The sequence below is a fragment of the Perca fluviatilis genome, chromosome 23 (genome assembly GCF_010015445.1).
Source record: "Perca fluviatilis chromosome 23, GENO_Pfluv_1.0, whole genome shotgun sequence".
NCBI lineage: Eukaryota > Metazoa > Chordata > Actinopteri > Perciformes > Percidae > Perca > Perca fluviatilis.
This window is the reverse complement of record NC_053134.1, coordinates 22,875,923-22,892,316: the sequence shown is the minus strand read 5'-3', so window position 1 is coordinate 22,892,316 and position 16,394 is coordinate 22,875,923. Positions and strand designations below refer to the sequence as shown.

At 41.8% G+C, this 16,394-nt stretch overlaps 1 protein-coding gene across 1 annotated transcript in view; it reads left to right on the top strand.

Moving 5' to 3' along the window:
* The window catches only part of LOC120553033 (crystal protein), a 17,259-nt gene extending 865 nt beyond the window's left edge, over positions 1 to 16,394 (top strand). The window contains exons 2-8 of the mRNA XM_039791090.1: positions 865 to 1,066; positions 2,349 to 2,482; positions 3,644 to 3,771; positions 4,021 to 4,139; positions 4,547 to 4,687; positions 6,909 to 7,081; positions 15,247 to 16,394. Coding sequence (XP_039647024.1) covers positions 865 to 1,066; positions 2,349 to 2,482; positions 3,644 to 3,771; positions 4,021 to 4,139; positions 4,547 to 4,687; positions 6,909 to 7,081; positions 15,247 to 15,699 — 1,350 coding nt within the window. The 3' untranslated portion in view covers positions 15,700 to 16,394. The remainder of the gene's footprint in view (positions 1 to 864; positions 1,067 to 2,348; positions 2,483 to 3,643; positions 3,772 to 4,020; positions 4,140 to 4,546; positions 4,688 to 6,908; positions 7,082 to 15,246) is intronic.

Sequence of the window (16,394 nt, the reverse complement as noted above, 5' to 3'; positions counted from 1 at the left end):
TTATTTTTTGGCCTGAAATGACTAACCTTATATATGTTGAATCTAAAAACACCTTAATCAGCTTAAAGATTATCTAAAATGTCCTCAGTGGCAATTAATAAGATAAAGAATTGGTGCAGTATCACAGTTGGTCACTCGGACAAACCAACAGTAAAGCTGCATTCATGTCATAATATTCAGGCTTTCATTATGAGCAGCTATGTTGAAAAGTGTTAGCCTGCTGGTTTTAATTTTGAGTTTGAGAATTTCCCGCTTGGTAAAAATAACTGTCAAACAAGCCAGTCACAAAATGGCTGCAAAACCACCATGGCTAGGAGTTACATACCATTGATTAAGCTAATTTAAAAGGAGCAATACACTGTATCTGGTTTCACTTATTAAGAAACGGATACATATAAAGTAGTTCATTGTGGCTATTTGAATAGTGTAACTACAAGGCTAGCAGTGGAGGTAACCATCTTGTAATATTGTGTGAATTCACTTTCAAGTCAGAATATCGATAAGTTTTCTTATTGTGTAAAGGCTGACTTACTGCTCCATGTAAACTAGCTAACTGGAAAACGTAATGATCAAAGGAATTCTGGTCAAATTATCAGCCTAAAAACTATAAACTGCATCACTGACCATTCATTTTATGATGTTGGGTTGGGTTGGCAGGCTAGCTACTGTAAATAGCTAGCAAGCCTGTTAACTACGGCTAGTTTGAACCTGGACGGCTGAGTTGTATATTCTCAGTTAGTGACAAGAATGCTAGACTATATATAAGCCTCCTCGTCTACCATTTCACAAAGCTTCAGTCAAATGTTACTTAGCCAAAGAAAATTGCTGACACTGAACTAAATAACCTATTATCTCTCAAAAAAGGTCAGTGAGGACTGTCTCTACCTCAACATCTTTGTACCTCTGGATGTGAACTTCAGCTCCCCTCTGGGAAGCCCACTGCCTGTCATGGTGTGGATCCATGGTGGGGATTTTATTGCTGGCTCTGCCTCCAAGCCGCTATACGATGGACGCTTCATCAGTAACCAAACCCACACTGTTGTTGTAAGCCTGGAGTACCGACTGGGTATGGAAGTTTGTTGGTATTTCACTTTAATTGGACCTAGTCCACTGTAATAACACGTATTAGCATAGGGGAAGCATTGTTACATATTCACTTTATGATGGCTTACTCTAGCATATAAATATGTATATGAATCTATAGAAAAGCAACACACAGAGCTGACCGTATGCCGTAAACTGGCAGGAGGCCGTAAAGTGTCACAAACTGTGGTAAAACCCCTGATTGAGATGCATATTCCGAATGTGCTGTGTACATGTCCAAAGAATGCTGCTAAAACCCAAATAATACCGGCATATCCAACATCTAATCTGGAAATTCTATATTTAAAAAAAGGCCTTATTTGGAATATCCAAACGGAATATGCTGTTTACATGACCTGTATCAAATTTGGAATAATAGTGGAATAAAACTGCACGTAAACGCACTGTACTCACTGATTGCTTGTGAACTGCGGTCAAACTGTCAAACTAGGCAGTGCTGATCAAATATGAATCAACAATCTGTTACTGCATTGCCTGTTCATCTTCTCAAATGTTTTCAGAAAGATCTTTTAGTTACTGTTTAGCTGTAAAATGAGAATGTTTGTGACCAAGTGGAGCCAAAACCAAGCACCGCCCACCGCCCGACCAGTCTATGCACCCGACGTGCTAAAGCAAACATTCTCATTTTACAGCTAAACAGTAACTAAAATATGTTTCCGAAAACATTGGCAATGCAGTAACATAATCTTAATTAATATTTAATCAGCGCTGCCTAGTTTGACAGTTTACGAGCAGTCGTTGACACTGCGTTACAGGCTCCTCGGCTCTGATTGGTTGTTTTCCTTACGCCATAAGGAGCACCAGGAAAAGGCAGAGGAACAGGATTTCTTTTCACAGATCATCTGATTCATGTAGTACTGTCAGGTATACTGAAAGTTTGAGCAAATATGACAAAATGTTATGCAAGTGACCAACTGTAGCTTTAATAGCCTTTTTCTAAATTGTACTGTATGTATGCACTAGAGTTGGTAAAGGCAACAAGCAGGCATCTCATGGTAGACATTAGTTAAAATAATGGTGTGTTTATTGTGAAGTGCATGTGTGTGTCTGCCTGTCTGTGTGAGACAGTATGTGGCTGGCTAATGCGTCCGTGTCATTATCTTAAATGACCGAGCCTGTTGGTAATTACTCTGCTTTCCTGCAGACTGAAAACAGGAGCAGAGATATGTGGACGGTAATTTGGAAAATGAATGTCTTGCTGGAGTCAATTGTGTCTGATCATGTGAATTTCTGCATGATTGAAGGTGCTTTTGGGTTCCTTGTGTCGGGTAAGGACCCTCACTCATCAGCTGCAGGGAATTATGGGATCTTGGATCAGCAGGCGGCTCTTCTGTGGGTTCAACAGAACATTCCAGTGTTTGGAGGAGATCCTAGCAAGGCAAGCACACGCATCGCATTAGCTATGTTTCCATCCACACATTTTTATCCGAATTAAGTGATATCGAATGAAAAATGCCTTATGGAAACAGTAAAATCCGACTGAATTTCATGAATATCGACTCAAAGAAAATACGTTCGGTCTCATCGGATTTTCTCTTGATCGATATACGGCTTATGCGATAGAACATAACGTGAGATAACTTCTATAATCGTTGGATTTTGATTTATTTTTTTGACAGGCTTAAGTGTTCATGACAAGATATGACCGTGATACATCTGGTGATGACTGATCATTGTTTAGATACGTTAAACCGCGTTAAGCTTTTTCACGTTAAGCGTTTCAGAATGTCCCCTTACGACAAGCCGTGGGACGTCCTGCGGAGTAAATGGAAGGCGCTCAAACAGCGATAAGCGGCTCAAAAAGAGAGTTGTCTCACAGCGGTGCCGGAGGGAAAATAAAAGGCAAGTTCCACCTTTTGATGAGCTGGATCAGATCCTCGGTCAAAGGCCCATCGTAGCTTAGCTTGGCTTCTAATATTAACAACAACTACTACTTTTGTCTAGCAAAACTTTGTTCGCAAAAGTTCGCCTGAATGTTGTGCGATTCAGTGCACAAATGAATGGAAACACCATAAAATGTCTCAAATCAATTCGATATACCAATTTAATCGCAAAACAGCATGTGACGTCATTACGCACAGGTTTTTATTCGCTTTAGAGCTGTTTAATGGAAACACACTTTCACCAGCTTTATTCGCATGAGTTTTTTTACCGAACTTCAGATAATTCGATTGACAAGTGGATGGAAACTTAGCTAATGTCTCATAATCCGCCCATGTGTGCCATGCTGTTTAAGACAAAATGTCACCCAGTACAGTGTGTTGTCAATTCGGAGATTGAAGGCTGGGGTTACACAGTGAAACTGCTGTATACTGTATATCAGTGGATTCCAACCTAGAGGTCAAGACCCCGAAGGGGGGTTATGATTATTTTGTCTGACTTCTCTTGCTTTTTAATGTAATTATTACTGGATAGCTTTATTTAATTTTAGGACTCTAGAAAGTATTGAAATTCATCAATTTGAGAGCAGCTTGTAACCTTGTGATGGATGACTGATGGTTGCTTTTAATGCCAAGCCTCTGTATTGTGTTTTTGTCAGGTGACACTCTTTGGGGAGAGTGCAGGTGCTCAGTCAGTGAGTCTTCACCTGATGATCCAGAGCAGCCAGCCTCTGTTTAAACAGGCCGTCCTGCAGAGTCTGCCCTTCTCCATCCCTCTGAAGACCAGGTGAGGAACCATCGTCTCAGGGTCGGCATGGTTACTGATTCGTGCCTGGCTGAAGTTACAAAACATGGTGGACTCAAAGAGCTGTCAAAAGTATTAGGTTTCCTTTTTTTTTTCTAATATAGAAGCAGGGTGATACAGTATGTTTTCTGGAGCTGTTGTTGTATTCAAACCTTGCAGGGATGGTCCCAGCGTGCTTACAGACAACTTCAAGCTGAACTGTAATTTTGCATTTCTGCGTCTCTTCCCCAGACACGACGCCCTGAAGCTGGGAAAAGACTTTGCTAAACAGACCAAGTGCTCTGTGAGCGACATCATCTGTCTGCTGTCTCTCACTCCACAGGCCGTCCTGGCTGCCCAGATGAAAACAAGTAGGGTGCATCAAACACCAGCATACCAAATTTAGAGCACCGCTCAGGGCTGCCCACACAGTTACATAAGAAGGCAGGATATAGTATGTTTATCTGCAAAAGATGATGAAAAACATTTTTTATCCGGAGCTGTGGCATACTGGATAACTAAATTACGAAAACAGAGGAATAGCGGGCCTCTGAAGGGGCAATTAGAGGGACTTTACTGCCTCACAGCAGCACAGCAGTTATATATCTGCAGGGTTGACAGAATTATTGATCAGTATCACGGACTCTGTGATTACACATGGTGACGAGACATTTAGCATAGCATAACTCCATCTAGTTCTTTCGCTAAATCATAAACCTCAGTGAAAATCAGACTGTTTTTTGTTTTTCCAATCTAACCAATGTGTTTTTGATCTCAGGTTCCAAGGTTGTGAACCCGTTCAGGTTCCTGGAGGTTTTTGAGACGTGGGGTCCACACATCGATGGGGAGTTAATAAAAGAGCAAGCTGTCACTGCCTTCCAGAAGGGCCACTGGCAGAAAGAGAAGCCGGTGCTGCTAGGTAAGAGAGAGAGAGACACACACACACACACACACACACACACACACACACACACACACACACACACACACATACAGAAAAAAACTACAGTACAAGGTAAAAGTCTAACAATTGTATTATGAAGCAGCCTAAAATGCTGCTAATGGATCTAACTAAGTACATTTTGTCAAGTACTGTACTTGAGTTCAATTTTGAGGTACTTAATTCAAGTATTTACATTTTTGTACCACTTTATACTTCTACTTTTCAACATTTCAGAGGGAAATGACAGAATAGGACGATTCCCAATGACTCCTAAAAAGACAAATTTGAGCGTTTTCTTTAACGCCAAGATACGGCCGCATGGTGGCCATTTTGAAGACCGTAACATGACACCGCAATGGCAGTTTGTGTGAAATGACCAACATGACATCATGACTTCGTATATGTCTACGCTGTATACAGCGGACGGCGGTCTGCAACGTCACAGCGTAAACATACACGCCACTTTCTAAAGCCACGTGGCGTGTTATCGCGAGGCTGCGTGTTATCGCGAGGCTACGGTTGGGTTTAGGAATTTCGCCCTTTCATACTACTCGCTACGGCGTCAATTCACACGCATTCGCAAGGTAATGTAAGTCAAAGGAGGCCAAACGGCGTTGATAAACACGCTTAAAAGCGAGCATGCGTCTTGATAACACGGCTATAACGGCATACGAATTGGCGTGCCATACATACGCCACTTCATTAGATCGGTCTGAAATGACAATGTTATTTAAGGCAGTGGTCGCACTTAATTAAACACGTAGTTAACGTTCTAAAAGGAATTAGGTTAGTTTACGCAACAAAAACACTAAGGGTTAGTAAAACATAGGGATTGGCTTAAAAGGAGTCCACTTTGTCATGACCTGGCTCATGAGCCATGACAAAAGACAACAGATACAGTTTGCAACTAAAAGGTTTAACGTTACGTGACAGTGGTCATTGCACGACAGACTAAGCTTCGTAAAACCCGGTTAAAAAAAGTGACAGTTGACTTTTGAACCCACACAGGACATGGACACAAAACCCCAGTCTCCTGAGTTAAAGTCCTGTGTTTGTTTGACACATCCATCACCCAAACCTGCATACTTATGCTCTCGCGATGGTGTTTTAAGCCCCCATCGTCGACTTGAAGGCAGTGCTGCGACCGTCGACTTCAAGGCACCTAACCCTGCCTTCCATGCAGCGCTGCCTGGAAGACGACGTTGGGGGCTTAAAAAAACCAAACACCGAGTTGGCCGCCTAAGAACAAATGTTGAGTCGTTAGGAGCTGCTTGCACAAACAACCTATACGGTGGTTTTGGGAGGACAGTCTGAAAAAAAACACTGCAAAGATAGTAAAAAATATTGTAAGCTTCTTTCCTTCCTAAATTGACTTCCTCCTCATGTCTGATTTAAAAAAAATTTTTTTACCATTACCATCAGTTCATTCTGGTGCCTCGAAAGTAACCTCTGGCCTAGTCTCGCTTTGCCAGACCCTCCTCCAACACGCGCTGGAGGAGAGTCTGGCTACTCTGGTAGGAAAACGTGCTCTGGTTTATTGGCATTTCTTTAAACCAATCAGAATTGTCTTGGGCGGTGCTAAGCACCGGAGAAAAGCCGCGGTGCCTCTGCAAAATAGGCTCAGAAGGATCTTGTTTCGGTGGAACATTGGTGTACATTCAAAGGTTGTTTTAGTCGTGCAACAGAAAACTCAGATTGGACAGATACTCTAGCTAGCTGTCTGGATTTACCCTGCAGAGATCTGAGGAACAGTTAACCATAGTCTTCATAAATCAGCCGGAGTTTAAAATGCCAACACAAAGGAAGCCCAAGGAAACGGATGAATGAGTGATAAATGAGTGAAATCCGGCGGATTTTCCAACAGCAACGGAGCAATCCCGGAAGTGGAACGTCGAGGATATAGACTACCTATGGCCAGTGCAGCCAGTCTCTCAGGTGTTTGATTTCTGGTGGACTCATTTTGGTTCTCTTTATAACACATTTTTGCTCCAAAATCATAACAAAGCTGAAAGCAATGAACGTGCTTCAGGGAAACTAAGCAGCCTAGTGAATCAAGGTGAAAGCTGAAGCCTCATTACTCACTGATGTAAATTGCCCAGAGTCATGATGAACATGTTTAAGAGGGATTTTTTTTTTTGCTTGTGCAGATGAGGTCTACTTGTTTGTATTGACTGAGGCGTTGCTTTCTGTTCTGCAGGAACCACCTCAGAAGAGGGAGTGATCTTTGCGTTTGGTGTCTTCAAGAAGCCAGTCTCTGCGGTGGAGAGCACTGTGTACATCACAGCCATCTTTAAACAACATGCTCTGCGAATCCTGCGCAAGTACCTGCCCCTGTACATGGAAGCTGACCGCAGGGATATGCTAGCTCAGGTAAGAGGAGCTCAATTCACTGTCTTTTCACTTTAAGCTGTATATTATTGTAGCTGATATATAGTCCAAACTAAATATGCAGTCACCCACACATTTTAGTGAGAGCTTTCTTATGGAAACAATTAATAAGAAATTGAAGCTTCCCCACAAACATACAATATTTTGTTTGAACTTTGCTGTAAAAAAAAAAGTGCTGATTTGTTAGCACACAGATAAAAATAGACAGGAGGAAGTACAACGAAAAGCCGCCTTTGAAAACATAACACAACATCTTGAGACAGGGTCTTCAAGAGACTAAAGGCTAATTATCAAAAGTCACTTGTACTTCCTTTGCTACAGACAACTCTTATTTTAGCTTGCAGTGTAAAGTTCATCGAGAAATCTTCCGTTCACAGAAAGCTAAGCTACTGAAGCGAGCTGCTTTTGATCAGACTGAGGCAAATTGCATATAATTAATATTCTTCCATTTGATGTGGCTTTGTCTCTGCATCATTAGCTATGCAGTGGCTGTCAGGAAACTGTCAACCAGTTTCCAGCTGGCTTACATTTAGACAGTAACATCTAATTTGTGCGGAACATCTCGCCAGAAGAAATGCACTGTCCATGTTGAAAATAGTGAAGCAAAGTGTGGAAAAGGCAAACACAATTAGGCTACGTTTACAGTGTAACCTGCATTTCAAGAGCTGTGTAACACACACATGCATCAATAACCACCCATTTGGGCGGTCATGCATGGATCGATGTCCCAGCCAGCCGGAGCTCGGAGTGTAACGGGGACCCAGCTGTCTTCTGTGCGTTGTCTCATGAGCCTGATGGGGAATTAAAAACGTAAAAGTTCAGCATTATCACCATCAGCCAGCAGACTTTACACACTTATATGTTGTTCCTTGGCTCCTCAAACACAGCTCCTATCATTTGCCTACAGAGGGAGCTACAACTCCAGGTTTTCTCAAAGTCTGACTCCAAAACACACCACAGTTTTTCATTTCTCTTCCTTAATTTGTATGAGTGGAGCATGGGGAGCAACTGGAATCAGGGACTTTGTCTGTCTGAGATGCTGATCCTGACTGCTCTCATTAAGAAGCGACTCGTTGCATATGAATATTTACAGTGACAGGAGAGATCAGCCGAGGAATCGCAGATGAAGTCTGGCCTGGCCTTTTAGCTAGGTGGTCCTAATAAACTGGCAACAATGTGTCATATTAAAGGTTGCATAGTATGCTCAATTTGTAGTTGATGTTGTCATGTTCTCATACTATCTGAATATACCTGTATTCCAGACTCCCAGGGAGTGTGCCGTAGCCTCGTGAGACCGTCCTGATCTCGCGAGCTCCAGTTTTCCACTCGCATATCAGTCTGGCATCTTGAGATAGAGAAAATTTGGAGCCGTTCGCCAAACGACCGACCAATCAGCGTTGGTTTTGAGGCGGATTTAGGTGTGACGCAACGAGAAGCGACTGTTCAGTCTAAACAACATGGCGGCTTCCACGGATGAGATGAGCGTAGCTATCGCGCAAGTTTTATCCGAATTAGAAAGTATTCCTTCATTGAAAGAAGAGAAAAAAACGGCACTGGAGGCTTTTCTCGGAGGAAAAGAGTTTGATCTGATTGGTTGATTTGGCCCGTCTATCACCAACATAGGTGGTGATAGACAGATGGTTTATCCAATCAGCTAACCAGTATTTTCACCCCTTCCCAAAAGTTCTCCAACGGAAAGTTCCCAGAAGGATATGCCGAGCAAATGCGAAGCGATCCATCTGGCGGAGTCAGGTTAAGTGTGCAGGGGTTTGAAGCAAATTGAACATAGTGGCCAAATAGTGGAATTACAACTCCCAGCCCGTCACATGATGCCTTTGGCCCAAATATACTTTTCCCCATACACTTACATGGCGAAAGAGACATCTGTAAATCAGTGGGTAATTTCTTTTGAGCGTCACAACCCCCGCAAAATTTTCATTTCACTATCAAAATTTGTTCTATTCGGTCTGATAACATTTGGAAGAGTCTAGAAGAGCCACTCGATTAAATCATCCGCTAACTTGAATGAGGATTACATAATTTAATCCCCATTCAAGTTAGCCGAGGTTTACAGTATGGGACCTTTAAACAATATTGTTAACATTTAACATATGTTTAAAGCTGCTTAAAAAAAATCTAATGACTACCAGTGAAAATCCAGAGGTTGAATAGCTCATGAAGAAACAAAAGGAAAAGAAAACCTCCAGCAGTTTTCTGCCAGGCATTCCCATGCAAAGTGCAAGGTGGTGGCCTCTGGGAGCTACAGGGGGTCAGGAGGTGACGCCCCTGGACATACTTAGTATTCAGTCACAGTTCACGGTGCAGTGGAGTCACAACCTAAGCCTGCACACATACCTCCTGTTTCTCTTCATAAAGGGCACTTCTCCAGAGGCTGATATGAAGAGCTCAGCGCTATGCTTTTTATAGCATTTATTGGGTAAATAAAAACCCAGTATCCCTGAACACATCCAAAACAACATTACTAACATGATCGCCATCTTTCCAGCTTAACACACCAATCATCAGAGTAAAAAACACTACTGTTTCTCAGTCAATCGACAACTTCCTTTTGTCATCAAGGGAATTTCAACTCAGACGTTGACAAGCTCATCAGCTGTGTTTAAAAAGCTGCCAGCAATATGAGATTCATTGAGTAATTCCACTTAAGATTGAGCCTTCATTTTTTTCTGTAAAAAGTCAAATATCATAAAGGTCAACAAGAATTGGCCACTGATACGTAGGACGTTATGCTGTTAGCGAGACAACAAGCAAAGGTAATATTGTAACTTGTGTGCTTACCAGGCAAAGACCAATGAGTCTGCTATACTTTGTGCAAAAAGGACATGTCGACAGAATGTAAACATGGGCAACATCATTTTAGGGGTGGAGTGGGACTCATTTTCAGCCCTGGAGTTCCATGCCTTAGATCGGCCCACTTCACTTCACGACTGACTATATTAAAAACATTTTTTATTGAAACCTTAGTATATAAGTCTGCAGGAGTGCACTGTTCTCTACAGCCTTGTAATTCAGTGAATTTTTGTAGAATATCATTTCCAATTCAGTGCAAATACAGTAAGTGTTGCTTCACAATGTAGATTTATTAGAAAAGTTAACATCTTTACAATAACCAAATGATGTTCTATTTTCTGTGCAAATAATTAATCACAGATATCCAAAACTTGAAATTAAATAAAGAATTACATGAATTGCATTGCCATTTCAAATTACAACATTTCCTTTCCTTTCAATATTTTTTCCTTTGTATATTTCATATAACTTTCTATTCCCTTTCAGTCGTGGGCTTTGTATATTTACTATCCTAATTTCGAGGATGAAAGGCAAGTAATATTTGGGCATAAAAAGTGATTATATTGTAACTAATCGGATCATGTTTGCTTGTTCACACACTGTGGCACAACAGCTTACGGTAAATGTGCCTTCCACACTGACAGCAGCTGTCCTTTGCACACTACTGGCTCTGCTTCTGACACTAAATCACGTTTTATAAATAATTCTCAGCACAAATCTCCCCTTTTTACAAAGCTTTCTGATCAAGTCAAGTCAGTTTCATTAAGGTAGTGGTGAATCATCTGGCATCATTCATTTTCCCAGGGCATTTTTCATATAGAGCAGATCTACCCCACACTCTTATAAATCCTTATACTATTCAGTCAATCTGCAATCCTACCTGCCCAAACTGGAGTTATGGGCTCTTAGCTGGTGCTTGGTACTGGCTCTTCATTGTCACTGTTAGCCAGCATCCTCCAACAAGCACCAGTGACGTCAGTGTACGAAGTGCTCGATGGTGTTTTTTTGCCTCCAACGGCGCCTTCCAGGCAGCTAACCCGAACCTTAACCCTAAACATAACCATTGCCGCGCTGCCTGGAAGGAGACGTTGGGGGCAAAAAATCACCAACACCGTACGAATTGGCGGTTTGTCTGTGGTTTTTTAGCAAGGTGCCGCCGTCGGAGGACTCTAAACATAAATGCGTCATCAATAACCAGACTGCCCTCTGCCAGAGCAGTGCATGCTGCATGAATGTAGAGAACGGTGGGCTGCAAGAAAAAATAAATACAGTAAATACATAGAGTGGGCTGCGAGTGCAGGCAGCCTAGGGATCATGGATGCTGCCGTGATATTCAACTATGATTTCAACCCAGTGCCATACCTGAACACCGGCCCTCACAACCAAAACTAAACGGAAATTCCCCCGGTGCTCCTGATTAGCCAATACGGCCTGTGTGTGTGTGTGTGTGTGTGTGTGTGTGTGTGTGTGTGTGTGTGTGTGTGTGTGTGTGTGTGTGTGTGTGTGTGTGTGTGTGCGTGCGTGCGTGCATCAGCTTCCTACAGTCAGCCTGTTTGTTTTCAGGTGTCAGATGTAGGGCTATGTGGGCGCAGGTTGTGTGCTGCTGAGACAAGACACACTGGTTTCCAGGTAACAGGCAGAATAAGACAATCTACCTTCATTTTCTTTTTGCTTCCTTTTAGCTGAGAGGGAACAATAGTTGTTGCTGCTCTGCTCCCAGCCCGTCTTTATGTAAATGTCATGCTAATTAGTGTTATTCATTTTCTTTTCTACAAAAACATTGCAGAAACTAGAACTGTAAAACACAAACTTTCAACAGAGCTGAACACTTCTAAAGCAGCGTGTTTATTCTTTTTTTTTTTTTTAGCTTCCATGGTCCAAAACAAATAGCTGAATGCCGTGCCGTTTAGTTATCGATTTGGTGACTGGCACATGCAATATGGCCATTGCTAAAACTCCCAGAGCTCGATCAGCACCAAAATGTAATCCATCCAATGTTGTCATGATTACAAGTCAATGAACAACACATGTTAATATGTAACTTCCTTCAACAAAAAGGTAATTATGAAAGAAAAGACATTTATAAAAAGAATAGGAAGGAACAAATTACGTTAATTTTAATCCCATTATGAGAGTGACACAAAAAGAGTAAAATCCTTACATGAGTCAGTGTGGTCCTGAGTGGGAGGTTTCCTGTTTTTCTTTCGAGATTGGGAGGGAAAGAATATGTGATGTCAGGGAAAGAAGAGGCGTATTTGTAAGAGAAACAGCTAAAGGAAAAAGAACATCCTATGTAATGTGTCACATCTGTCTATGAAATGTACAGATGGCAATGGCAATGTGAAAATGCTGAAGGTTAGTGGGGAATGTTAACCATATAGTCATGTTAGCATTCTAACAGAGTAATAAGCACAAAACACAAAATACAGCGGAGCCTGATGGGACTGCATTTGTTTTGCAGGTATTTGATACATTCTGAGCATCAAACACTTCATTTCCTGCATTCTAATAAATGATTACAGTATGTACCAATTTATGGTGGAAACGTTTATTTATGTGAAGGAGCACAAAATTCAGGAGGCAGGTGACAGGTGACAATTCACAATTTGAAATATATTAGAATATCATGCAGTCAATCAGGGAACTGGATCCCGGATCCACGCGCACTTGACCCCAACGTCCAGTTGGTTTAATTAATATGAACACAGTGTACCGGGCATGGTTGGTCGATCCGTGCCCTAGTTTACTTGAAAAGGTGGTCTAGAGTACAGTTAATGCGTTTTGCATCAGGTGGGAAAACCAACTGTACTAAAACCCAGAAGTGGACTACTATTTTACCCAACTACGAGGAGTTTTTAACTGGTTATGAAATTGTTTCAGTTTAATACTGATGCCACTGTATCAAGACGGCAGCGCAGCACCGCCACGGACAGACAGCAGCTAGTCGGAGCTCCGGCGGGAGGCTGAGAGATCTGCGCCCGACAGCGGTGGCTTCTCCTCGCTGCGGCGCTGGCCCCCGCTAAAGGCGGTCCCCCGGGCAGCCTGACTCTGGACAGTAAAACTGAGATCCCATTAGCGCTAGCTTCACAGCGGGGGGCGTTCAGGTCCAGTCAAAACAATGCAGCTTAGCTGGCTTATAAGCGCCAGCCGCGTGTGTAAAATATAGCAGCTGTGGATTAAAAGGAAGTTGGCTGCTGACGTTTTGGAGCTGCTGATTTTCTTTTGCCACTGGCTAAAAGCTCTTTGGGGGGGGCGACAAAAATAACTGGTAACACTTTACTTTAAGTTTTCTACATAAGAGTGACATGACACTGTCATGAATACATGACACTCACATGACACTGTCATGAATACATGACACTGTCATGAATACATGACACTCACATGACACTGTCATGACACAGTCATGACACATGAACCATAACCCTAACCCCAAACCTACCTAACCATAACCATAACGTGTCATGACAAAACCGAATGACACTAAAAAAGAGTTATGTCATAAACGTTTATTTTTGATTGATTGATTTATTTCTGGATAAAGACAATAAAACAGTAATCCAAAGGATAACATGCTAAAGTAAAATACTTATTTCCAGCACGGTCCTTGGTGTTTGACACGTAAAACAATATACAAAAAGCAAACAAACCAGAATAAAAAGACATACAATATGGAGAAGGAAAGTAAAAAAAAATAAAAACATCACGTAAAAAACAAACTAAATGAAAAACAAACAAAAAAAACTCACCAATTTATCAATAGATATTCACCTTGTTCCATAAAAACTGCTTTACCTGTGTTTTAAAAATCCTTCGTGATGATAGGAGTTTTGTAGGCAAACTATTCCATGCCATGATACCAGTGTAAAAGAAAGAATGTTTAGTTGCATTAGTAGCTCTAAGAACTATGCATGAGCGGATGCTGGCCATAGTATTATGACTATGCTGCCTGTGGACCATGGTTACATTAGAGCATAAATAATAGGGGGCATGACCATTAACAATGTTAAACATATGGTTCAGCTTAAGTTGTTCTACTCTTAGATGTACAGGTAGTAGACCAGCTCTTGTAAACTCCTCCTTACCTATGTGAGTACGGTGGGGTGCTTTTAATAGGTACCGAATAACAATGTTTTGCAGCACTTGGAATTTGTTTTTAAGTTTTACAGTCAACCCAGAAAAACCATGCAGAGCAAGCAAAATCTACCTGGCATTGAATCAAAGTTAATACTAATAATTTCTTTACAGAGAAATCAAAAAGCTTTGTCTTACGATATAAAAACTTCAACTTACAGGCACATTTAGCTAAAACCTTGGCTGCAATGGATTCACCTATAAGTGATTGATCCAATGCTAAACCCAAATATGTGACACTGGATTTGGATACAATTTCAGACCCATTACACATCACCTTTAAAGTATTTAATTTTGCCAACTTCCTTTTTGTACCAAACAGGATTGATTCAGTCTTGCCCAGATGCATAGAGAGCTTATTGTCTACCAGCCACTGGTTGACAGACTCTAGCTCTATGCCAAGAGTATTTTCAGTGTCTTCTGCATTACACCCTGGGACAAGTAAAGCAGAATCATCAGCATATAATAGCAACTTACACCGAACCACAACTGATAAGTCATTTATATATACTGAAAATAACAGGGGCCCCAGGATCGAACCTTGGGGCACCCCGCATGTTATACTCTGTGGATCAGAGAGGGTCCCCTCAACATCACAGACTTGAGTCCTATCTGTTAGGTAAGAAGTGAACCATGTGAGTGCAGAGTTACTAAAACCCATGCACTGTAATTTAGAAATCAAAATCTTGTGGTTCACAGTATCGAATGCTTTTTGCAGGTCAAGTAATAGCATGCCAACATAATTCCCTTGTTCAAAGTTCTGACGCACATAGTCGAAAAGGTGAATGAGACAAGTGTCTGTCGAGTATGTAGCTCGAAAGCCAGATTGGAGCTCATAAAAGTGACTTGTTTCTAATGTTTTATGACACGTTCATAACAGTGTCATGTCACTCTTATGTAGAAAACTTAAAGTAAAGTGTAACCAAATTACTTCATGCAGGACAAACCCTGGCCATGGTGGCACTGGAACAAAAGTCATAATATCTTCAAAGTCTGTTGGATTCATCCTCTGAGGATGTACAAAATGTCATGGCAATCCAATAATTCAATATTTTAGTCTGGATTAAACTGGTGACTGGCCAACTGACAAACCAAATATGTCCTCCATAGAGCCAAGCTGCTAGCATGGTTAAATATTATTTAATTTAGGTAGAATATATCTTTTGTCTGACCAGCTGTCTCTCTTTCTTCCCTCTCCTCAGATCATCACTGACTACATCTTCCTGTGTCCATCCAGGAGGTCGGCACGTGCTGGCACAGCAGCGGGCAGCAAGGTTTGGATGTACGTGTTTGACCACGTGGCGTCAGACCACCGCGTGTGGTCAGGTCTGACCTTCTGCTACCAGCACGCCTGCCACGGCGCCGAGCTGCCCTTTCTTTTTGACTCCGCTTCGGTGGCTAACTTCACCCTGTCGATACCAGAGAAGCTACTGTCCAATCGGATGCTGTGCTACTGGGGCGCCTTCGCCCACACTGGTGACCCTTCCTCGCGGGCCCAACAGACAACTTTCTGCCGGGAGCAGCGTCTGCCCGTTTGGCCGCGCTATTCTGACACCAGCAGCTGGCTGGTCATGAACCTGACAGTGCGTTCACATGCACAAGTGGGAACCAGGGACCATATTTGTGACTTTTGGGACCATCTAGGCATCTATTAGCGAGGGGGCGGGTTGGGCAGGGAGGTGTTGATTTACTCTGCAGTAAAGTATACATGCTCCCAGCTTTGTTCCACAGAATGTAAATCCAGTCACAAAATCTTGCAGCATGTAGTTGCGGTGTTCATCACAAAATATACATTCATAAAATATGACCTTTTAGAAATCGTTACCAAGCAGCAATTATAGTTTAATAAATCGTCAGCTTTTAGAGAGAACATTTTATTATTTCTATTTCCTTTCTCCAGCAACAGCTATGAGTGCACATCAGGTTTTAAAAACTGCTACGGTTATCAGCCTTCTGTCATCATATATTGCTCAGCAGTATGAAATGCATCTCTGGCCAAAGTCTCACCATTTCCCCCTTAACATGAGACAGGATGCAGAAAGACAAGTTAGTTACTCTATTTGGGGTAAATTTAGGTGAAGACGAGTTTGCACAAGTTGAAAAATATTTTAACCTGAGCGAAACATGTACTAACCGAAAATAAGTGTACGTGAAAACCTTATTTTTAGCCCTGTGACAGGTTCTGTTTCCAACAGCACTTGTCAGATGTATTAGTGAAATCAAACAGTGTGGAAAAAACGAATATGCTGTGATGTATTTAAGGCCTTTAACTATCAGCTGTACTTTGTGTAAAAGCATGTGTCTTCTAATTGTCTGGTTCAAATAAAAGGCTTTAATACTGTAGATATAA